At 44.8% G+C, this 24,876-nt stretch overlaps 1 protein-coding gene across 2 annotated transcripts; it reads left to right on the top strand.

Annotated features, from left to right (window-relative positions):
* Nucleotides 1–690: 690 nt before the first annotated feature.
* LOC101932963 (up-regulator of cell proliferation-like) lies at nucleotides 691–24,294 on the top strand. 2 transcript variants are annotated; one of them, XM_065579106.1, is made up of 3 exons: nucleotides 691–1,196; nucleotides 2,814–2,885; nucleotides 17,626–24,294. In XM_065579106.1, exons 1-3 carry the CDS (start codon nucleotides 1,067–1,069, stop codon nucleotides 22,353–22,355), a joined length of 4,932 nt encoding a protein of 1,643 aa, XP_065435178.1. In that variant the 5' UTR covers nucleotides 691–1,066; the 3' UTR covers nucleotides 22,356–24,294. The 2 variants fall into 2 exon arrangements, with proteins under 2 accessions (XP_065435178.1, XP_065435179.1); XM_065579107.1 differs by having other exon boundaries at nucleotides 1,142–1,196; nucleotides 2,814–7,779.
* The last annotated feature ends 582 nt before the right edge of the window (nucleotides 24,295–24,876 follow it).

Below are 24,876 nucleotides of genomic sequence, written 5' to 3'. Positions count from 1 at the left end.
CGGTCGGTCGGCGCAGGGGGTGGGGTGGGTTGTTTTTGTTTCAGCAGCTGGGCACGCGCTGGGGGGTGGGATTCGGCAGCGGTGCTCCGCGGGGGTTGGGGAGGTTGGCTGCGGGGTTCGGCGGTGCTCCGCGGGGGGCTGGGGGGTTCGGCAGCGCTCGGTGAGGGGATTCGGCAGCACTGCGTTTGGCGGCCCTCTGCGGGGGGGGGCGGGGTGTTCGGCGGCGCTCCGCAGGGGGGGTGTTCGGCGGTGCGGTGCTCCGCGGGGGTTGGGGGGTTTGGCTGGGGGGTTCGGCGGCGCTCCGTGGGGGGCTGGGGGGTTCGGCAGTGCTCGGCGGGGCGGTTCGGCAGCATGGCGTTTGGTGGCGCTCCGCGGAGGGGGGGTGTTGGGCGGCGCGCCGCAGGGGGTTGTTCGGCTGCACAGTGCTCCGCGGGGGGCTGAGGGGTTCAGCGGTGCGGCGCTCCGCGGGGGTTAGGGGGTTTGGCTGGGGGGTTCGGCGACGCTCCGTGGGGGGCTGGGGAGTTCGGCAGCACTCGGCGGGGGGGGTTGGCAGCATGACGTTCGGCAGCGCTCCGCGCAGGGGGAGGGTGTTCAGCGGCACTCCGCAGGGGGGGTGTTCGGCTGCACGGTGCTCCGCGGGGTCTGGGGGGGTTGTTGGCGGGGGGAATCGGCGGCGCTCCACGGGGGAATGGGAGGGTGGCGTTGCGGTGCTGAGGGTGTGTGTTATGGCGGTGCTATGGAGGGCGGCACTCTTTTTTTTTGCTTGGGGCGGCCAAAAAGTTAGAGCCGGCCCTGCCTCCAGAAATGTTGGAAACATATTGACTATCAAAGCATGGGGTAAAGGAGTGAATGTCGCCGTGGAGACTGAAATCCCTTTGTAGCTGAGAGCTGGTCTTTGCAGTTCACGGTTCAATTATATTAATAGGCCATTGGCAAAGCTGGGTAGAAATCTTGCAGTGCCATAGAATATGCCGTACTGGTTTGAGATAGCGATAAACTAAAGCATTGGGTCTCTTTTATCCAACAACTTTCACTAGTATGAAATAATAAATTATCACACACAATAATGTTGCTCTCTAGATGCAAGCAGGTGAAAGATCGGCTACCGGTGGAGATTTCACCTGAACTGGAAGAGAAACTAAGTACTTTGCGCCAACTTGGTATTGTTCCAGAGGAGATTCTGAAGAAATTTACAGGTACTGAGAAAGGGTCTAAAGGGTGAAACTGAGATATGTTTCTGTGGCTCTAGACGGAGACAGGTTCTATCAAATTCATAGAGCAGCTAATTGTGAATGGTGATGGGATTGTGCTGTACAGTAGTTATGACAATGGCAAAGTGCGCACTGTGGGAGAGGAAGAAAGGGTCATGTCCTGTGAGGTGACTTGACTTTTCATTTCCTTGCTTTGTGTAAGATCTGTTGTTTGTGTGTCATGACCTTTGTTGTTTTACATCAACGCCCTTTGTGTATTCATTACCTAGGGGGTCAATATTTTAGTGAGGGGAGCTGACCACGGTAGGAGTTGTTCAGAGCTGTATCACAGAACTGTACTTGTAGTGGAGATGATTTTATCCATCAGCTGCTGCACATGTCTGGCAAATAAAACCTCTGTCAGGAGCTGCATAGAAAGCGTAAGAGTGTATCTAGTGACAGAAGGTTTTGTCCATATGCCATAGAAGGCTGTATCTGTTGGCTACCCACTGGCACTTATACTTTCAGATATGATGCACAATGGCTAAAAGAGACCTTAATTTAAAAAGCAAAATTGTACTCACTGCACCAGATCTACTCAAGATTAATCTCTCTACAATGTGTGTGTAGTTAGACAATCTTTTTAAAAAGATATTCAACAAAACAAGTCTAACTGCTACAAATTTCAGTCATAGACTAAATTTTCAAATCCTTCCTATTACGTTTATTAAAAGAAATAAAAAGAAAAACCACACAGAAAATTCAAAGGGCATAAAAAACTAACACTCTGTGAAATTTTACACTAAAGGCCACCTACATTTAGAGAGAAATTTATTCCCTATTTTAAAGCCCATTTTCATAATGTTACCTTAACTATGAAGCAACAACCACCAGGGTTCCATAATACCAAGAGAGGGAGACGTGGATGGGTTAGAGTTCTATAAAATCCTGATTTGTGGCCATGTTTATGACCCCATCTTGCCATCTCATGTTGGCATCCCCGCGTTCACATGCATGAAAATAATGGTTTATCAAAACTGGTTTATCTAGACAACTCTCATTAATTCTTCAGTGCTTTCATGGTCCTTCAGAGCTAGACAGAATGGCCAATGTAGGCAATAATAAAATCAGTATTTTATTACCCACTTAGCTCACATTCCCAGCATACACAAAAGGGAGTGGGTGTGATGAAGGTACAGATTTGATTTCCTTCCTGAAGACACCCTATCCAGCCAATCCCTGCTGTCCTGTCTCCCCTGACTGACTCTCATCCACCCAAGCCCTGCCCTTGCAGCAATGGAACCTAACTCGGTGGGTCAGAGAGATACATCACCTCCCTGGTAGTGTTAGAGCTATGACAGTGCCCTCAGCGCTGGTGAGTTGTAGGAACAATTTATATAGAACTTTGAATCCTTAGATCTCTAAGTGCTCTTCAATGTGAGGAAGTGCCTTAAAGGGGAAAATAGGAACTCACCTGTGCTTTTTTGCAGATTTTTCCCTTTCAAAATTGTGGGAAATATGGGAAGTGCACTGAAATCAATATACCTGTTGCCATTGAGAAAGTGAACTAATATCATTACAAATTAGACACTGATCATGTGTTTTCTCTGGTTTTCTTGCTAGCTGCTTTAAACAGGAAACAGGAGCCAGAGACTCAGCATGCCACAGTCTCAGGGAAGAAGAAACTTTGCTCAGGTATTTTCTCTGACAGCCCTTTCTTCTTTCTTTATTAAAAACATTATAAAGTATTAGCCAATATGAGACAAGTTAAAAATATTCACCAGCTGTTCCCTAGTTGCTGAGGAGTTAAGTGCCCAGATTATTACTTTCCCTGTGAGAGCCCTAGCCACTGAGCTATGGGGTATTCTGGTGTGGGTTTCCCTCCATCTCTCCTGCTGAAACTGTTTTCCTGTGAGTATTCATGTATTTATATACAGTACCAGGGATTAGAAGCTGAGTCTCCCATCTCGCAGGTGAGTGCCCTAATTACTAGACAATAGAGTCATTTTCTTTTTGACCCAAGGACAATAAATTATTGTACACAAAGTGAAACAGCTTTGCTAAGAGAGACAGAGATCCGCACCCAAATACCCCATGGCCCAGGATACTCATCTGGGAGGTGGGAGACCTAGATTCAAGTCCCTGCTCTGACTCAGACAGATTTAGGAGTGGACCCCGCGTGCCCACATCCTGGGTGAGTACTCTGTCCACTGGGCTATTGGTACAAGGAGGGGGGCCACCATCAGTTCCTCCAGCTGTGTTTTGGGGTGGAAGAGCCCAGCCCAGTAGCCACACTCCAAGGCGACCTCTGAGCAGAACTACTGGATCAGGTCTCTGCAGATGAGCTAGGCATGGGGGATGCCTAATTTGAGAACACATTGGGGCTTACACATGAGCTAGGTATCAGGACTTAGGCAGCTCCTCTTTTTCCCCCCTTTTAAAGATGGGCACTACATTAGTCCTTCTCCAATCTTCTGGGACCTTTCCTGTCATCCATTTGTGAGCAAATATTTTTGCCAAATTATTATTGAGGGACTCTTAGGATCACAGTTACCCTTTAAAAAGCAGATGATGGAGCAGATGATGTGGGAGTTGATTCATAAAGAATTAAAAGGGAGTAATGTAATTAACACAAATCAACATGGGTTTATGGAAAATAGATCCTGTCAAAGTAGCTTGATATCATTTTTTGATGCAATTGCATGTTTGGTTGATAAATGTAATAGTGCTGGCATAATAAACCTCTGTAAGGCATTTGACTTGGTACCACATATTTTGATTAAAAAACTAAAACATAAAATTAACAAGGTACATATTAAATGGATTAAAAACAGGCTGATAGGTCTCAAAATGTAATCGTGAGTAGGTAATCAGCATTGAGTGGATGTATTTCCAACAGGATACCACAGGGATAAGTTCTTGGGCCCAGGCTATTTAATATTTTATTAATGAACTAGAAAAAAAACATAAAATCATCACTGATAAAGTTTGCAGATGACAAAAATTGGGGACTGGTAAATAATGACAAGGACAGGTTACTGATTCAGAGCAATCTGGGTTGCTTGGGAAACTGGGCACAAGCAAACAATATGTGTTTTAATACGGCAAAATGTAAAGTGTAGATCTAGGAACAAAGAATGTAGGCCGTAATTACAGGATGGGAAGACTCTATCCAGGGAAGTAGTGACCCTGAAAAAGACTTGTGAGTCATGGCGGATAATCACCTGAATACGAATTCCCAGTGTGAAGCTGTGGTCAAAATGGGTAATATGATCCTGGGATGCACGGAATATTGAGTAGGAGTACAGAGATTAATTTACCTCTGTATTCGGCACTGGGGTGGCTGCTGCTGGAATCCTGTGTCCAGTTCTGGTGCCCACAATTTGAGAAGGATGTTGATAAATTGGAGAGGGGCCAGAGAAGAGTCACAAGAACGATTAAAGGATTAAAAACATGCCTTTTAGTGATAGACTCAAGGAGCTCAATCTCTTTAGTTTAACAAAGAGAAGGTTAAGGGGTGACTGGATTACAGTTTATAAATACCTATTGGGTGGGGGAACAAACATTTAATAATGGACTCGTCAGTCTATCAGTGAAAGATATAACATGACCCAGTGGCTGGAAGTTGAAGCTACACCAGCGGTTCTCAACCCGCAGCCTGCATGCGGCCCTATTAGCACACAGCTGCGGACCAGCTCAATTGTGTGCTAAAGGCTGGCCCACATGCCGGGGTCCCAGGTTCCTGACTGCCCAGCATGGAGGGGTCTGGGCTGCCCTGCCACCCAGTGCAGCAGGGGCAGGGGTGGGGCTCCCGGCCAGCCCAGTGGGATCAGGGGCCTGGGGCAGCTGACTCTTTCATTTGATTGTTTATACTTTATTAACTTCTATCCTCTCCTCTTTACTAGGATATAGTAATAGATCCTCCCCTATGGGATATCTCTGTCCAAACTGGGTGCTCCCCCGCACCTGCCGGCTTTCCCCCACGCCTCAGTTTAAAAACTCCCCTACGACGTTTTAAATGTTACATGCCAGCAATCTGGTTCCATTTTGATTTAGGTGGAGCCCATCCTTCCTGTATAGGCTCCTCCTTTCCCAAAAGGTTCCTCAGTCCCTAATAAACCTAAACCCCTCCTCCCTACACCATCGTCTCACCCACGCATTGAGAGCCTGCAATTCTGCCTGTCTAACTGGCCTTGTGTGTGGAACTGGAAGCATATCAAAGAATGCTACCATGGAGGTCCTGGACTTTAATCTCTTCCTTAGCAGCCTAATTTGGCCTCCAGATCCTCTCTCCTACCTCTCCTTATGTGTACCACAATCACCAACTCCTCTCCCCGAGATGAGGACTATGGCAATCTGAATAGAATAGCAGATACAGAGACCAAAATTAGAAAATCGCTAATTCAAATAGAGGAAGGGGGAACTTGCCTGTCTGCAATTTCTGGAGTGTTTAGACACTATGTTTCCAGGCACAATTCAAGATTTACAACACCCTAACTGTGGTAGGTGGTTGGTTTTTTTATGTTTGTTTGTGGTTTTTTTGTCTTTTAAGAGGAAAAAATGTAATAGTTGCAACACTGATCAAGGACACCTTTCCAAACAGGTACATGTTTAATGGTAAAACGTATGTTAATGCAAAGTTATGGCTGAGAATGTAAATGCATGACAACAATACAATTAAAACATAGAGTTCCCAGACGGTTATCCTTTGGCTTCTTTGCTCATATGTAAAATGGTGAGATAGTGGCACACTCTGTAGCACCATTATGACAGACATTTGCCCATAGAACGGAAGTAGACACAAAAAGATCTACAGATGACTCCATTGACTGCAGTGGTCTTTGGATGAGGGTCTTTACATATGAGGGATCTCCTGAAGCCCTGTAGAATCTGTGAGGTGAGTCAGTATCATTATTTCCCATATAATAGGGAAGGAGACTGAGGCATGGGGAGTGGTAGTAATATGCCCAAGATTAAAAAGCTAGTCAGTAGGATAGCCAGGGGGAGTAAAACATAGAAGTCCTAACCCTCAGAGCCCTGTTCTAAGCACTAGACCACGCTCCCCTCCTAATGATGGGAATTGATCCCAGGAATCTTGGTTCCCAACTCCCCATGCTCCGACCACTAGACCATTCTCCAGATGTTCAGGGTGGTGAAGAAAGGGTATTGGTGCTTTGAGAGTGGCTGGGATGGGACAGGAGAAGCTGGGCATACATAATCTGTGACTGCTCACTGTGCAATTCCACTGAGCTGGTTATGGCATCAGTGTGCCCCCTCCTCCCCCAGTCCCTTCTGCACCAGCCTGACTTCTCTCAGGACTGGCTGGTTAATGCAGATTTCAGAGGTCAGCCTAGCCATGGCAAACAAGGCGACAGATGACTATGGCAGTAGATTCTGCCTAGGATGGCAGGGGCAGCCAGGCCAGACCTGAGTGGTGCTGTGACCCTGCATGCCAGTTTGCAATGCCACTCACTCAGATTTGGCCTGGCTGCCCCGTGTCACGATGCTGAGGAGGCCAGGCCAAACCTGACTGATTGGCACTGTGATCTCACACTTGGTCCCCAAACTTCTACCATAACCACTGAACCATCAGAAGGCTCAATGTGCCCCTCCTCCCCAGAAAGGCAAACACAGCTCCCAGGGGATTAAGCCCCCCTCCAGTTGAGATCTTCTCTTCTAGGAGGACAGAGGGGAGTGGCACACCGAAGTTTTGCCTAGGGCAGCAGATTGTTTTGAGCAGCCTCTGGCAGAGTGGGCATTAGAGCTGAGCCAGCCAAGAGTTCAAACCAAACCTTTTCTGTATTTTCCATGTCAAAACAAAAACCAAAATGACAAAACATGTAATTTGACCCAAAATGAGGTGTTTTTTTTTTAATTTTGCATAATTTTTCAGGTGTTTTACACACATTAAAGCATTAGCTAAATTTCAAAACAAATCCCCTTTTTGAAACAAAAAGTCTAAATATTTTGTTTTGACATTTCTGACCATTTTTTGGTCCAAAACAATGTGCAAAATTCTACCCAAATTCACAAATAGCTTCAGTGCCCTGAAAATGCATTTTTCGGCATACTTACTATTCATCAGCTGTAGCTGTTATATGTGAGACTATATGCAGGCAACTGAATCTGACAATTTGGCCACTGTGAATATGTTTTAACATTGTCTGATGTTTGTTAACTGCCTGGAGAACTAAACTGCATTGCATGTGCTCTTAAATCTGGTTGAAGAATATACAGAATCTTCTGCAGACAGCTTGGGCCTCCATGCTATAGTCTGTTTTTTTGTCAAATTATCTGACGAAATACTTCTTCATTTACAGTCTCACACAGCAGGAGGAAGATAAATATGCCTGTGTCAACTAAAAATGGATTCTTTCCTCTCTGTTTTTCTTGCTAGATGGTGTAAATCAGGGGCAGGAATCAAAGACACCACAAGCCCCAAAGTTGGGGGTGAAAGTTGGTGTAAATCAGGAGCAGAAACGAGAGACTCAACAAGCCCCAGCACCAGGGGAGAGGGATGGTTTAACTCTGGAGCAGGAATCAGCATCTCAGCAAGATTCAGAGCCAAGGGAGAGAGAATTCTGTACAGGTAGTGCCTCTTATAATGTGCCATTAACTGTCTATAACTTAACTTTGATCCTTTTAACCAATAACATATAATATTATTTGATTTACAATAACTTTCTCCTCTCTCAATTTCTCTTCTCGTACCACTAAGTGCCAATCCATGATGAAGAAGCATTTGATTTTTCTCCTCATTGGGTACTGTTCATTAGCTTAGGAATTAAAATTAAATAAAAACAGTAATTTAGCACTGAAAAGTAGACCCTTTTTGCCCCCAATGATCACAGTAGCAGAATAGCACAGACTCTTCATACTTCCCATATAATTAATACTCAGTAGACTCTTGTTCCTGGGGTATATTTGAATATGTTTTTAGTATGAATGCTAGGTGTCCCCCCAATTATTCTTCATAATGAAAATTGTTCTTGCTAAGCAAAGACTGAAGGGTACAATAGCTTACTTTGGAGAATTCCACTGAGAATGGAATTCTCCACTGAGAATTTTCCTCTTCCAAAATGGCCACCCTCTTCCATTGTTCTCCAAGGGACTGAAGTCATAATTACAGTCAGTTGTTGGCTATTTTGGATAGGTTTCTTTCTCTGTGTTCTCAAGAGGACTCAGTGCCTCCACCTCCTCACAACATAGGCTGACCACCATCTACACTGAAGGCAGCCGTGGCTTCAGTCTTATAGAGAAGAGTGGAAGATGATGGCCATTTTGGAAGGGGGACATTCTTTCTGACAGAGAAACTTTCAGATATGAAAAACAATGACCACTAATCCCAAATATCTTTTTCAAAGCTGGTACTTGCACCAGAACTGCACAACAGGTGGACCATGATGGAAGGGGGAACTACGGTGAATGTATGTGCAGGCTAATGTATGGAGGTGTTGAGTGAGGAGGAATTTTGGGGGGAGTGTGTGCACAAGTTAAGATAGGTGCCAGAGATAGGGGGAATTTTGATGTGTGTTCACAGGGGAAGGCAAGAAGGTACAAGGGGTAGGGGAATTTGGAGGACAGGAAGAAGGGATAAACTGTGGTGTGCAGTCTGGCTCTCTCACAGTTAATTTCCTTTGGGGGGGGGGGGTTAAATAATTTCACAGCATCCCTATATACCACAGCCCATCTCTCCCCTTCCAATGGCTCTGGTCCTTTGGCAATGATTATCCCAGCCACAGAATACCCTGGCTGCTTGTTGATCTTTTTCCAAACTGTTCATTTGGATGATTTTTCTTTTATTTATTTTTTCAGTTTTATTAAAAACAATTCAAAATGGTAAAAAATGCTGGCTATCTAAACACAACATTTTATTTCAAGTGGAACAAAACATTTTGTTTGACCTGAGACAATCTTTCCTAACTTTAGATTCACCAAACTCACTGACAAATGTCATTTGCAGTTCTACCTACAATGATTTCCCCCCAATATTTCTCAGTTGCCAGTGAACCAAAAAAATCCATTAATCACACAGCTCTAGTGCCGGGTTCTACCAGGGCCTTGGAGACTAAAAACTCCCCTAGGAGGATGCTCTTTAAAATACACTAAAACAGAGAGTTCCCTCTCTGGGAAACCCCAGTCCCCCAAGCCCACCTCACCTCAGTGACCCACTGCCAGTCTGAATTTGTATAGAGAAGCCTCCCCATGCCATTGGGAGTGGCCATTTCAGAGTGTTCCAATGGTCAATTACTGTCAGTTTGCCCCTGAAGATTGGTCCGGCAAGGGGATTGGTCCGGCTGTCTCTTCCTACACCTATGCAGTCCTCGTACCTCCTTGAGGCCCTGTACCAGGCCCTCAGTCTGAGAGTTTACCAGGCTAGAGCTCCCCAGCTCCTTCTGCCCTTCCCAGCAGAGAAAGGTCTAACCCGATCCAATGGCTGGGGGAATCTGCCACCTCCCCTCAAGAATGGGTATTTGATTCTGTTCCTCTCTCTCCTGCCCACCCTCCCCTCCGCTTTCCCTCTTGAGGGACACTTCTCACAAGCACCTTCTATGAGAAGAAATAAACCACCTTCTGTGACTGGGAGCCATGAAAGTGGTCCCATTCCAGCACAGTGGGAAAGGCTTTTATTCCCACTATTTTCTAATCCAAATGGAATCCGGTGGGTGAAGGTCTATTCTAGACTTGCGGAACCTCAACAAGTTTGTCAAACTACAGCGGTTCAAGATGGTCACACTATCAACAACAATCCCAGCAATGCAACAGGGGGATTGGTTCTCGGCCCTCGACCTCCAAGATGCATACTTCCATATTAGCATACACCCTTCCCACAGGAGGTTCCTCAGATTTCTTCTGGGGTCCAACCATTATCAATACAAGGTACTACCCTTTGGTCTCTCTACAGTACACACGGCAGTGGTGGCAGCACACCTCCACAAACAAGGGATTATAATATTCCCATACCTAGACTACTGCCTCATCAAGGCCCCATCTACAGTCGACACGCTCGAAACCATAAGAAAAACAATGGACTTTTTCTGAGACTCTGGCTCCAGATAAACATACAAAAAACAACACTGACTCCAGCATAACAAGTAGAGTTTTTTGGAGCCAAACTAGTTCAAAGAGAGGCCAGAGCCTTCCTTCCAGCTCACAGATTTTTCTGCAATAATCACTCATCTCCACTATGAAGACTAGCCCATAGATCTCTGCCAGAACTTGTCTACAGTTGCTTGGTCATATAGCAGTGACCATGTTCGTGAGAAAACATGCCAGATTACATACGTGCCACTTCCAGGAATGGCTACGCACAGTGTATGTACCCCACAGACACAGCCTCAATAAACTGCCCTTGCTACCACTCACAGTCAAGGACACATTAGATTGGTGGACACAATCCCAGAATGTCTGCATGGGAGTTCTCTTCCTCCAACCACCACCATACTTGATACTGAAGATCAGCACCTCCCTACTCAGTTGGGGAGCGCATCTACAGACCCACACAGTACTGGGCAAGTGGTCCCCGTCGGAATCCACATTGCACATCAACCTCCTAGAATTCCATGCAGTCCTCAATGCATGCCTACAAATTATACCAATAATCAGACAAAAGGCTATAAGAGTAATCACAGACAACACTGCCTGCGTGTTTCATATCAACAGACAGGACAAAGTGAGGTCTTAATCCCTGCATACAGAAGCGCTAAAATTGTGGAATTGGTGCATCCAACATAGCATCAATCTCTCTGCCGCAAACCTACCTGGACACCAGAACATCATGGCAGAGTCACTGAGGAGGAGGTTCTGACAAGAACACAAGTGGGAGACAGACACAAGACCCCTACAGCACATATTTGGCCACTGGGGATTTCTGGTCATAGAGCTGTTTGCCACACCCAAAAATTCCAAATGCCCACAAATCTGCTCAAGAACAGGTCTGGGTCACCAATCTCTGGGGGACGCCCTCCCCATTACATGGGATACACCTCTCCTCTGTGCCTTTCCACCCTTCCCCTACTACTCAAAGTGCTTCACAAGGTACAAGTGGAATGAGCCAGAGTCATTCTCATAGCCCCAACATGGCCACGACACGTATGGTATCCTTACCTCTTATACATGGCAGTCTGTCCACCAATCACCCTGCAGTTGACTCCACACCACCTCTCACAGGATGCAGGTCAAATTCTCCATCCAAATCTAAAATGACTCCATCTGGAGGTATGTCTCCTTCATGGTTCCAGGATCTGTTCAGAAAACGTAAAGAGAATCTTATAAATAGCAGTCGTTTGACAACATGCTACACTTACCTACATCAATGGAAAAGATTCTGGACTTGGTGCGACACCAAACATGTCTCAGCAATTAGCACTATTTTACCACTTATCCTGGATTACATCCTAGAGCTAAAAAGATCAGGGTTCCCCACAAGCTCCGTTTGCGTGTATCTGGCTGCCATTACTGCATTCCACTCCAAGATAGAAGATCATTTGGTATTTACCCACCCAATGACAAACAGATTCCTTAAGGGCCTTCAAAACTTTACCCTGAAGTATGAGACCCCACCCCACCTTGGGATTTCAGTCTAGTTTTACGCTGTTTTATCAGCCCTCAGTTTGAACCTATGGTGACCTGCTCCTACATGCATCTATCCATGAAAATGGTTTTCTCACAGCCATCATATCCACCTGATGGGTAGGAAAATAGGTGTCCTCTTGGCGTAACCCCGTACACAATCTTTTACAAAGATAAGGTGACGTTATGATCATATCCAAAGTTCTTACCCATGGTACCATCTTTTTTCCATCTAAATCAACCTATCCACCTTCTCTCCTTCTCCCCTAAACCACATGGCAACCAGCATGAGGCCACGCTACACACCTCAGATATCAGACAATCACTAGCCTTTTACCTTGACAGAGCCAAATCATTCAGACAGTTACCACGTTTATTCCTCTCTATTGCTGATAGATCAAAGGGATCGGCCATATCCAAACAATGTGTTTCAAAATGGATCTTGGAGTGTATCCACCTTTGCTACTGACGACACAAACTTCAGTCCCCACCTGGAACTTGGATGCATTCCGTTTACTTACTGTCCACCTCGATAGCTTTTCTAAATAATGTGCTGATTACAGGCATTTGCAAGGTGGACACCTGGGTGTCCACAGACACCTTCAGTCAACACCACGCTATCACCCACAACATGGCATCAGATGCCCTACTAGGATGCACTGTCCTATCCTTCTTAATAAATGTCATTCTGAACCCCCACCCCTCTAAAGCCCCAGCTCCACCACCTGCCCTTCTCTCCTCTGCTTTGGAATTCAAATATGGACTCTAAGCTAGAGAAGGAACTGAGGGCAGTTGGACTGCACAGCGCTATATAGCAGTCACTCACCGCGTGAGACGGGGTGGAGCACGTGTGTGGCCCAAGGGGCACTGCTACCAAAGTTCTCAGATCCCAGGCGCAGGGCATTACCGCACCTATAGTGGAACACCAACAGGGACACACATCTCGAAGAAACTCAGTTACCGCATAAGGTGAGTAATCCTTTCATCAGAAGAGTTAGGGACAGATTCTGATTCCTTTCCTCACAGGAAGTAATACGTTTCTCCCCACATGGTCCCACTGATTTCAATGAAACTGTGAGCAGAGAGGAACTACTCAACATGAACAAGGTGGCAAAATCTGGCTACTGGTGATTTGCACTGACTGGTACAAAAAGAGAAACTGAGAAGAGGAAATAAAGGTCTAGAGTTTCACCTGGCCTTCCCACTCACTCGGGGTGGAAAGACATTTGGCCCATGAAAGCTGGTGGGAGGGGAATGGTTGGAGACATGGCTCTGTTCTCTCTCACACTGAACATGTCAGCCAGCACAGCTGAGCTATCGTGGGTTCTGGTAATTTGCTGCTGGTAGAGGCCAGCCATAAATGACTGTCTCCCAACAGAATGAGGGCAAAGCAGGAGGGGAACTGTGCCCTAACCCTTGTCTAGATTTAGAAAAAAGTGTATGTTCGAACTAAGGTAGCTACCTAAAGTTAGCAAACCTCATTAGAAACACCATTTGCCACTTTGTGTAGATGCAGTTCTACACCTTTTAAAATGTACTAACTGACTGGGTTCAACCCTAGGGCCCTGTGCAGCTGTTTTGTTCTTGTTGTAATGGGAGTTAATTAGTTGCAAATTAATTTGAGTAAACACAAATGATCATAAACACTAATGGAGACCACGCACAAAAATTTCATTAAGACAAACATTTGTTTCTGTTTCATATGATGCGTGCTGGATAATAGCAAGAGGAGACTCTACCCTCAAGCCGGGTCTACACAAAAAATTTAGATCTACCTAGCTACATCATTCTGGTGTGTGAAAAATTCCCACCCCCGAGTGCTGTAGTTAAGCCAACCGAACCCCCAATGCAGACATGGCAAGGTCAACCAAGCTCCCACTGCTCAGGGCGGTGGGTTACCTACATCAATAAAAAAAACCCTTGCATTGTTGTAGGAAGTGTCCGTAGCACCCTTAGTGTGGACATGGTCTGAGTTAACTCTACTGGCACCTTTTTAAAGCAGCTGTTTGTTAAACTGCAGTAGGAGCAGCTCTGTGATCTAGCCACAGGCACGTAGAATGACTCCAAACTCTGCACTCCTGCAACCCGTTGCCCTCTCTCCAAGTTCCATGTACGTTGCTACACCTTTACTTTTAACAACTATTTTGTTATTGTTCTGTCTTTTCCAGAAGAGTTTCATTACTAGCTGGGGCCAGAGGTTACAGGTGCCTGGTTCATATCACCTTAGCATTGCAGCTGGTTAGTCCTCACAATTCTTTTTTCTTTTTCTTTTTTAATCTTTTTTGGCTGAAACTATCCAATGAATTTCAACCAAATTTGTGAATACTTTCAGTGGTCCCAAAAAAGCATATTGGGGAGAATTTACTATTCACTGAAAATATTTTGCACAGCTCTATTCAAAAGTTCTGGTCTTCAGACACATCTCCCATTTCTTGTTTGTGTTGTCGCTGTTGGTGGGCGAGTTGCTTCCACCTGGCTGCTGTTTAGCGAAGGTTGTTTGGCGTCTGGATGGCTCATCCAACACAATATCATATGGCAGAACCCATTCTGTACATCAAACAGTGAACACTTCTGCCATGGGTAAATAAATGACCTCAGTAACTGATAATGGGCAGTGATTGTGTAACACTGACAGACCCCAGTCGTCGACAGGCAGGATCGAACCTGGGACCTCTGGAGTTAAATGCATGAGCCTCTACTGCATGAGCTAAAAGCCACATGGCTCTTAGCTAAGACATTAGCAGACTCGTTAATCTTTCTCTAAGTGGCCTCAGTGCCACTAGATGGGCCAGAACACCATACCCAGGAGATGTGTGGGTTACAGTTGGAATAAGTGCAAATCCTTGGTTTAATTGGAGATTTTCTAACTATTACAAGGCTGTTGAGCCAGTCTGTACTAGTTTCAACAAGTGTAATGATTCCTCTTTTTGGCAGGTGTGCTAAATCCTTCCTCAGCAGGTCCATCAGGGCTACTGGAACTCTGCTTCAGTAATCTTCTGGGCTGCATATGGGGGTCTCTTTCTAACTTCAGCCTGCCTTCAGGTGCCCATCTCCTTGGAACATGTCTTTAGAGTCTGGTACACGTTGACTGTTCTCCCTCCTCTCTCACCTTGAGGATATTCTGTGCTTGTCCTGTGATTAGACCCATGGCTTGCAGTGTCCTGTTGCCCCGCAGTGGGTGGCACTCTTGTGTGTCAATGTTATGGGATGTACAGACTCCATGCTGGCTTGGCAACTACAGGGTTAATGGAGAACTGACTACCTGCTCAGCTGGGGCTGATTGATGGCCTTGCAGCAGCTGTAAGGGTAAAAGGACTGTAAGGCAGGAGGGCAGGGTGGCTGCCAGAGAGACAGCAGGACTAGAGAGGAGATCCCTTCAGCAGGCTGGCAAGGAACTGCCAGAGAAGTCAGCCATCCAGGGAGGGAGAACCAGGGTGAGAGGTTTTGGTAAGCCTACAGAGGATTCATAGATTCATAGACTGTAGGACTGAAAGGGACCTTGAGAGGTCATCAAGTCCAGTCCCCTGCCCTCATGGCAGGACCAAATACTGTCAAACCATCCCTGATAGACATTTATCTAACCTACTCTTAAATATCTCCAGAGATGGAGATTCCACAACCTCCCTAGGTAGTTTATTCCAATGTTTAACTGACCTGATAGTTAGGAACTTTTTCCTAATGTCCAAACCTCCCTTGCTGCAATTTAAGCCCATTGCTTCTTGTTCTATCCTTAGAGGCTAAGGTGAACAAGTTTTCTCCCTCCTCCTTATGACACCCTTTTAGATACCTGAAAACTGCTATCATGAGGAAGCCTTGTCTCTGTGGCCTTGTCTTTGAAAGAGTGCCGTTTAATCTTACTATTATTTTCCTGTACAGTAGGAAACCTCTTCTTCAGATGTGCATTCTACCACAGATTTCCATCTCACTGAGTTTCACTAACAGCCTGTCATGCCAGACTCCATTAAATGCTGCACTGAGTTTAAAAAAAAGACTCCCATTGATGATTGGGGCGGCTTTTGCTGGAAGCCACCAATAAAGCAAATGCCACCAATAAGAGGCTGCCAGAAGGCCACCAGCAGGTCCATAATTGAGTGCAAAGGCCTGTAAGTCTTCTTTTAGCAGACACCATAAAAGCCTTGACTGTACCATTCTTTCCCTTATATTGCAAAGGTGACTGGTTAAAGACATAGGCCAGTAGCTGCCTGGAAAAAAGAGGGATCCTTGCCAGTCTTCAGAGGAACAATAACTGCTGAATTCCACCAATTAGGTACCTTTCTTTTTATCCTTGAGTAATTTCTGATGTCCAACAACCTGGCTCTAGCCTTCTACACAAAGTGCTCTTTCATATGGCCATAGATGTGCTGTAACCCAGAGGATTTGCTTGGTACAAGCTTCTCTATTGCGTCTTCTAGCTCCTATATGAGGAAGATCTTTCTAAAGCCATGGTACTCAGTTCTATGTGCATGTTTTTGAATTATCTTTGTCTTTCCTCCTGAATACTCCATCTTGCATGTTTTTGCCATGTTCTATCCTCATCATCATATATGAGCCTGCTCATCTTGGCATAATGTTTGAACAGCATATTCACAGGCTTTGTCGTCTAATGCCTCCACACCTTTACTTTTCAGGATATTGGTGTTATTTAAATTGCAGGCCTTTCTCTGTTCATTCTCAATTTGCTTCAGTATCATCCATAAATCTTTTTTTCTGCAAGGATCCAATCTTATTAAAGTAAACTGGTTCTATGTTAAAGTGACTATTTACAGAACTGCAGCAATGGCAGCTTAGCATTCAAGCCCTGTGCACACAGACTGGCCTGCTGGTGCCTCCTCCATACTCTTCCCTCCTGCAACTTGTGCTCCTCCCTCTAAGTTCTATGCTGGTTGCTACAATTTCTAGCCATCATTCAACCTTTGTGACATTAGTGGTCCTGTCTCCTGGGTAGAATGTACTGCTACTCTGGGCCAGGAAGCATGACTGCTGAGTATATATTCATCCTCACTTTCTGCCCTAATGTGATGTACACAGAAGAAAAGTGGGGGCAAGGAAACCATCAGACAGAGCAGTAAACAGGGGAGGTGGGGAGAAGGAGGAATTTCCTCATTGCCTGAAAGACTTCATATGAGCACAGTTGGATAAATTATTGATTTTTTTTTTTTTGGTTTGGTGGCAGTTCCAAAAAAATTTTGTAAAATAAAATTTGGTTAGCATTAAAGTAAATCTAATTTATTTTTTTTAATTTGGTGACTCAAAAAAGTTAATTTGGGGCCTGTTCCAGAGCAGGATTTCAAACTTGGCTTTCCCACATCCACTGGACTACATGTTATGGGAGGACTGGGGGAGGGAACAGCAGCACCATCTCCTTCTTCTCCTCTGGCCATTTTATGAATGGCTGAAACTACTCATGTCAAATTTGCAATAAGAACGAGGAGTACTTGTGGCACCTTAGCGACTAACAAATTTATTTGGGCATAAGCTTTCATGGGCTAAAACCCACTTCATCAGATGCACGGAGTGGAAAATACAGTAGGAAGATATATATATATATATATATATATATATATATATATATATACAGAGAACATGAAAAGATGGGGGTTGCCATACCAACTCTAACGAGACAAATCAATTAAGGTGGGCTATTATCAGCAGAAGAGAAAAAACTTTTGTAGTGATAATCAGGATGGCCCATTTCAAACAGTTGACAAGAAAGTGTGAGTAACAGTAGGGGGAAAATTAGCATGGGGAAATAGTTTTTAGTTTGTGTAATGACCCATCCACTCTCAGTCTTTATTCAAGCCTAATTTGATGGTGTCCAGTTTGAAAATTAATTAATTTTCCCCCTTGTATCTCCTTTCTGCAGAGAGACAAAAAGCCCTTCAGTACATCGAATCAAAGCTAAATATGCAGAAATACAGACGCAGGAAACTAAAGCTGAGAGATGTCCTGGAAATCACCAAAGAAAGTGTAAAGAACTGGACTCCCCAGACAACAGGAGATTTACCGTGGCATTTCCTGAGGAAGCTCATTGCTCTGAATGGGACAGCGAGGAACACAAGCCTTGAGCACAGGGCACCTGGTGATCAAACACTCATTATGGACAAAGAGGAGCTGGGTATTCATGAAGATTTTTTTTTTCTCAGTGACACAGACACCAGTGATTCACTAAACCCCCTCGATGTTCTCTGTGCCGTTCTTCTTTGCTCAGACAGTTTCCTGCAGCAGGAAATCCTGTCCAAAATGTCCATGTGCCAGTTTGCCCTCCCTCTGCTGCTACCTGCCCTCGACACCCCCAAGTGCACCTTAATGCTGTGGGCCATGAGGGACATTGTGAGGAAGTGGAGGCCGCACTCCCTGGCAGAGAGCAGAGGGTTCAGGGAGGAGAGCCTGGTGTTCACAGCAATGCCAACCATTTCCTTTGTGCGGATGGGGAGCTGCAGCTTCTCCAAGTCCAAACTCCTCAATGAGGTTCTCAGCCTCTCCCAGCAGCACCACGATTTCTTCATCCATCGGGACATGGAGTCTGGGAATGTCCCTCGGGAAATCGCAGATGGGCTGGTTGAGATTTCCTGGTATTTCCCTGGGGGGAGGGAGAATTCAGATCTTTTCCCAGAGCCCCTTGCGGTTACAAACTTGCGCGGAGACATTGAGACCCACTGGCTGCAGTTCAGTTTTTTAACAGAGATCTCCTCAGCAGTGTTCATTGTTACTGAGAGTATCAGTGAGAGAGAATACGCACTCTTATCATCTCTGCAGGGATCAGCCACTAAATACTACTTCATCTTTAATAATCAGGCTGTGACGTCCAAGGAAACACTGGGATTCCTGAACAAGTTGGCCCCAGGGCTGAAACTGAACAACTCACATGTGCTGCAGAAAAGATGTGCCACAAATCAGGCAGCATATGTAAAAGCTCTGCAGTCTGCAATAGCAGCTGTAATGAAGTCTTCTCCCAAGAGAGTGAGTATAGAAGCCATGGCTGAGACCGGACGTCAATTAGGCATCCAGGTAGATGAGGATAATAAGAAATGTCAGAGTGCCCATAAATATGCCAAGGAAACCACTGTACACATAAAAGATGTGGCAAAGTACAAGAAGGAAAAACTGAGACTCCAAGGGGAGCCATGGAAAAACTTGGCTGAAGTGGAAAAAGAGCTGTGCCGAATGAGAAAGCAAGGAAACATCCCTCTTGAGAAATATAAGTCTCAACTGAAAAAGAAATTATTAGAGTTACGTGTCCAGCAGAATACACATGACCTGACTGATGGTTTGATTGCATTTATTACTGGACTAGGCCTGCTGCCTCCCGAGGAGAAACATTACTTCCTGAAATGGATGAAGTTTGACCTGGATCACATTGCTCGGGAGAATATTTTTAAACTACGGGATCAATATAAAGAGAAATGCAAAAACTCAAAAGATGACCCCAAAATGTTTGCAGAACACGATAAACTAATCTCTGCCAGTTCCTTAGGGGTGGAGCATTTCATGCGTGAGTTGGGGCAGTTCTATGAGGCTGAACACACAATGGTGAAGGAAGGTAAAATGGCAGAAAGCCAAAGGCTATTCGTCCATTTCCCAGGTATAGCAGTTGACCTGATGCTGGAAGGGTTTCCCATGGAGCTGATTGATGGAGATGCCTCCAACATCCCACTGCAGTGGGTGACAGATGTTCTGACTGAGCTCCATGCCAAGCTGGGGGGAAGGTCCAGAATGTTGGTTCTAACGGTGCTGGGAGTGCAGAGCACTGGGAAATCCACCCTCCTCAACACCATGTTCGGCCTGCAGTTTGCAGTGAGCAGTGGCCGATGTACGCGAGGAGCCTTCATGACACTCATTAAAGTGGCAGACAACTTTCAGCAGGAGCTGGGCTGTGATTTCATCCTGGTGATAGACACAGAAGGCTTTAAAGCCCCTGAACTGGCCAAGCTGGAGGACAGTTATCAACATGACAATGAGCTGGCCACCCTGGTGATTGGACTCAGTGACATAACGATCATTAACATGGCCATGGAGAACGCCACCGAAATGAAGGATATTCTGCAAATTGTGGTCCATGCATTCCTCAGAATGGAGGAAATAGGGCAAAAAGCCAACTGCCAGTTTGTGCATCAGAACGTCAGTGATGTGTCTGCGCATGAACAAAACATGAGGGACAGGAAACACCTCCTGGAGCAGATGGATGAAATGACCAAAGCTGCAGCAAACATGGAAAAGAAAGGCAGGGAGATGACATTTTCTGATATCATGGACTATGATCTGGAAAAACACAATTGGTACATTCCTGCTCTGTGGCATGGAGTCCCTCCCATGGCTCCCGTGAATATGGGATACAGTGAAAAGGTTTATGAATTAAAGAAATATTTGTTTGAATTTCTGAAAGGCTGTTCACAAAACAGATCCCCCAAGGACATTCCCCAATTTCTTGAATGGGTGAAGAGCATGTGGAATGCTGTAAAACATGAAAACTTTATCTTCAGCTTTAGAAACAGTCTTGTTGCTGAAGCCTATAACCAGTTGTCTGTAAATTATGCAGAATGGGAATGGGGTTTCCGCAAGATGATGCATCTCTGGGTATCTGAAAAGGAAACTTTCATCCAAAATCAGCCACCAGATAAACTAGACACCAATGTTTTAACCAAACTAAAGAATGAGGCACAGAACAAACTGAGACAAGAAGCAGAGAAGATTTTGGATAATTTAAAACAATATTTTGAAAGTAGAGCAGAAAATCTGCACCTGATAGAAAAGTACAAAGAGGATTTTAGGAGAAGTGCAAATGGTCTGAGGAATGAACTGGTGAGTTATTCATTCGGCAAGTTGGAAGAAGCAATTGAAATTAGAAAGGGCCGACATAAAACAGATGCTGTCCTGTCACAGTACAAGAGAAAAATTGAAGAGAAAGTTGACAGGCTTCTGAACCATTGCAGGAAAAGCAAATGCAAGCTAAATAATGATGAACAGGAGAAAGAATTTGAAACCATGTGGAGAGAAACACTGTTAGAATTATCACTCATTCCTTTACAGAAACGCATCATATATAAAGAAATGGAGTTACATTTGAGAAGAGACCTAGAGAATAAGGGGAGTGCAGCATGGCGGATGTTAGAGGGTGCGAGAAGCTTGCCTACTTATAAAACACAAAATTTCAAAATGAAAAATGAATACTTAAAGTTCAAAATATCAGTGTCAGCTGTGAAAGAATACTTTACACAGGAACGCTGGCATAAAACAGAGGCTCTTGCTACATCCTTAATAGATGAGTGCAATAGTTACACTGAAAAAAAGGTACATTGTAAAGCAGATTACGATGAAACTTATTGCAGAGAGTTGTTGCGGATGATTAATGAGCAGCTTCAGCAGGCGAATGTTCAAAACCTTCACCTCACCGCTTGCTTTGAAGTTGACCTGAAGCTTCACATTTTGGGGGATGCAGCTCGGGCATTTCAGAAGATGCATGAAGAATTCATTACAGAAAATGATCCTCTGCAACGTCTGGGGAAACTGGAACCTCAGTATCTCTCCACGTTCAAAGCTCTGTACTTAGAGAAGGATGAGTGTCAAGACAGGGCCGGGAATTTCTGTGATCAGTGTCTCAGACCTGCCCTGGTGGACTATGTGAACAAGAGACTTGGGACAGAAATCGTGGATGACATTCTCAGCAGTGAACGGTCTGTTGAATACAGCACCCAAAACTTCTTCCAATTCTTTGTTCTAGAGCAGCTGTTGGAAGAAAATGACTTTAACAATTATGTGCAATACACAAGGAATTATGTATATTTTATCAAAACCTGGATACAGAGACACGTGTTAACACGCTACAGAGAGAAGGCAAGTCTGGGAGATTTGGAGAAAAGAATTTTCTCCCCAGTAATTAATAAACTCAGTGATGTTCTGAAAAACTCCAAAGATTTGAAGACTAAGACAGTCTCTGCCTTTTTAGACAACTTTTGTGAAAAGCTGCAGCAGGATCTAGTCATTCCCAAGGACAGCTTAGAAGTGATACTGTTTAAAAACACAGCAAGTGCAGACCAATTTTCAGCTTTTATAGAACAGTTTATTCCTGATCTGGAAAAACAAGTTTTATCCACCTTTGAAAATCTGGAAATTGAGTCAAAACTCTCAAAACTTGCAGTGAAGCCCCAGGATGAGATCTTCAAGCGAGTGTTTGGCTGTGGGAAGCAGTGTCCATTCTGTAAAGTCCCCTGTGAAGCAGGAGCCCTTGCACATGAGGAGCATTTTGTAGCAGTGCATCGGCCTAGAGGATTAGGGGAAAGCCAGGAGAATATAACAAGGAGACTTGCCTATGATATATGCTCCTCTTCTGTGGCTTCCAATAACACATTCAGCTGTACAGAGACAAAAGGGGAGTTTCATCCTTATAAAGATTATCAGAAATATTTTCCGGACTGGCGCATCCAGCCAGATCCCAGCATCACGGCTTCCGATTACTGGAAGTTTGTTTTCAAGGAATTCAATCACCAGTTTGCTAAGGAGTTTGATGCTCTCCCTGCCAATCTCCCTGAGGACTGGGGTAAAATAACCAAAGAGCAGGCCCTGGAGAGCCTAAAGGAAGCCTTTACATTGAAGTAAAAAACAGGCTGAGAAACTCTGTTGTGAGCGGAAAGTTACAGCAGTGAATTTTCTTTAAATGTGGCATGTGAAAAAAATCCCATATCTTCTAAATATGAAATGTTGTTTCTCTTTTAATATAAGACACAGGTTGCAGCTTCCAAACAGATAAAGAAGCAATGCTTTTTCACATTTCACATCAGATAGAATTTATGGCAAAATTAAAAATGAGGGAAAGACCCATATGTGGAGTTTCTGCATCTTTGTCTTAAGGAGCAAATGACCAAAATCCCAAATTTGTCCTCACCACTGCATTTTGCTGGTGCAGTGGTTAGGACAAATAACCTGCACTTTTGCGGCTAATCTGACACCAAACAGCCTGGCCCTGATTCTCACCTTCCATGGGAAAACACATGGGAGGGAAAAAGCACTTCAGAAACAACAACAAGGGAGGTTTGCAGCATAACATAATGGGGAAGGGAGGGATGCACGCAGCAAACCCAACAGACCCTGATGATTCAAAGGGAATCCCCATAAACCCATCCCATCCCATCCCTGAGAATGGTCTTTCCATCTGCCCTGCTTTCTGCCCCGCACATCCCCCTCACCGAGGGCAGTAAGGCTGAGGCGCCCTGGTGCTATTGGCTACTCCCCCTGCGATTGCCGGCCACCCTCTGCATAGGGGTGCTGTGGGGATGGGGGGATGGGTGAGGAAGGGAAGTGGCGGATGCTGCCCCATCCAAGGGATAAAAAAAGCCTAGAAATGTCACTTTTGGCCAGACATGCAACGCCCTTACACCCCGCTTGGTGCCATTTCTCTGTCTGTCTCTCTGTCTGTAATGGGATAATTTTTCAATGTCTCATCTGATCAATTCCAGAATTCCAGGCAGTGAAGTGGCCAGAACCCTTTTGAGTTTAGAAGAAATCAGTAAACCACAATGGGCAAAATGGGGGACACATGAAGCTCCTGGCATCCATTTAGCAGAGCCACATCTTCAAGCCCCTCTGCAGTTACCAACAGATCAAAGAACCAGCTGATGGCTGGATTAATGCCTCCAGCATAACAACACCCCCAGCTCAGCTCTGCCCATCCTCCCAGTGGAGTGTAAGATGTTGGCCACCTGAATGACTGATCTCCCAGAAAAAAAACAATATGGAGGAGGGATGGAAGAGGGAATGGGGATGTATAGATGGGATAATAGGGACATGCACACAGCCCATGGCATGGGGGGAGAATGCGGGACTCTGGTGTGAAGGGCTCACATAACTCCTGGTGGCAGATGTGAGGCTGACAAACAAGCTCAGGCCAGAGCCATAGGCCCATTCACTTGGGTGTGACTATCAAAGGGGTTAAATGTATTAGTAAATATTCAGCCAATTCACTTGTGTGTTAATAGAGATCAAAGGAGATGTTAATTGTATTGTTTTTGCCAAACTATATCTTGTTGTTTACTAGTACATTACATTTACATTATGCATGCCTGGTAATTAAACAGATCTAGATCAAAGTGTGTGTTAATCTAAGAGTATATTCAGATGTCAGAACTTCATGAAACTAATGGAATGTTACTTGCATTGTTTTCATTTATCTCTTCTTATTATAATGTAAAGGCAGGCAGTTATATTATGTCTAAGCTTGTAATTAAATAACTCATTGAATGCAAATGAAGAGTGCTAAATTCAAAGCAATTGGCCATGGTGTGAGTATGAACACTGCTCTGACTGTTGTGTGGAGAAGAAGCTATAAGTACTGATTCAAAGGAAGATCCTTTATCTCTGGACTGTTTCGATTCTACCACCGTGCAATAACTAAACAAGAAGATGGAGATCCCCAGTGTTATTCTGGGTGGCCCTGAACTGGTAGGTTACTACATCTCTGCTGTCCTTTTGGGTTTACAAACTTTGACTCACCTGTTAATGTATTTTACCTGCTTTAACCTCAATAACACTCATGTCTTTTGTCAGCTAATAAACCTGTAGTTAGTTAACTATAGAATTGGCTACCAGTGTTGTCCTTGGTGTAAGATCCAGAGTACCAATCAATGAGGGGGAAGTGACTGGTGTCTTGGAACTGGGAGCAACCTGATATGATGTGATTTTTGGTTTATGTGACTATTATCACTAAGTCCAGTTTCAGAGTAGCAGCCGTGTTAGTCTGTATCCGCAAAAAGAAGAACAGGAGTACTTGTGGCACCTTAGAGACTAACAAATTTATTAGAGCATAAGCTTTCGTGGACTACAGCCCACTTCTTCGGATGCATAAGTCCAGTTTGTTTGCATGGTAAGATGGGCTGGAGAGCTTAAGTGGACTGTCTGTGACTCCCCGGTAAGACTGGAACAGTGATCCAGGAGTTCACATTTGTTACTGGTTGGTGAAATCTAATTACAGACCACACCACCAGCTTGGGGTGACTGCCCTGTTTTCTGACAGTCTGACTTGAGATTGGCACTCACAGTTGTGAGCCACTCCAGACAGAATGAAATTGGGGGAACCTGGTGTGGGGCAAGGGGACACACAGAACCCCCAGTATGGGGGGGAAGG

Source organism: Chrysemys picta, unplaced genomic scaffold (genome assembly GCF_011386835.1).
Source record: "Chrysemys picta bellii isolate R12L10 unplaced genomic scaffold, ASM1138683v2 scaf93, whole genome shotgun sequence".
Classification (NCBI taxonomy): domain Eukaryota; kingdom Metazoa; phylum Chordata; order Testudines; family Emydidae; genus Chrysemys; species Chrysemys picta.
This window is presented reverse-complemented; position numbering and strand designations above follow the sequence as displayed.

Excerpts from the sequence above, each read along its gene's own strand:
- LOC101932963 (XM_065579106.1), top strand. The coding sequence starts at position 1,067 with ATGTTGCTCTCTAGATGCAAGCAGGTGAAAGATCGGCTACCGGTGGAG. Across the intron at positions 1,197-2,813 it reads GATTCTGAAGAAATTTACAG|CTGCTTTAAACAGGAAACAG; the intron begins GTACTGAGAAAG and ends TTTTCTTGCTAG. Across the intron at positions 2,886-17,625 it reads GAAGAAGAAACTTTGCTCAG|AGAGACAAAAAGCCCTTCAG; the intron begins GTATTTTCTCTG and ends TCCTTTCTGCAG.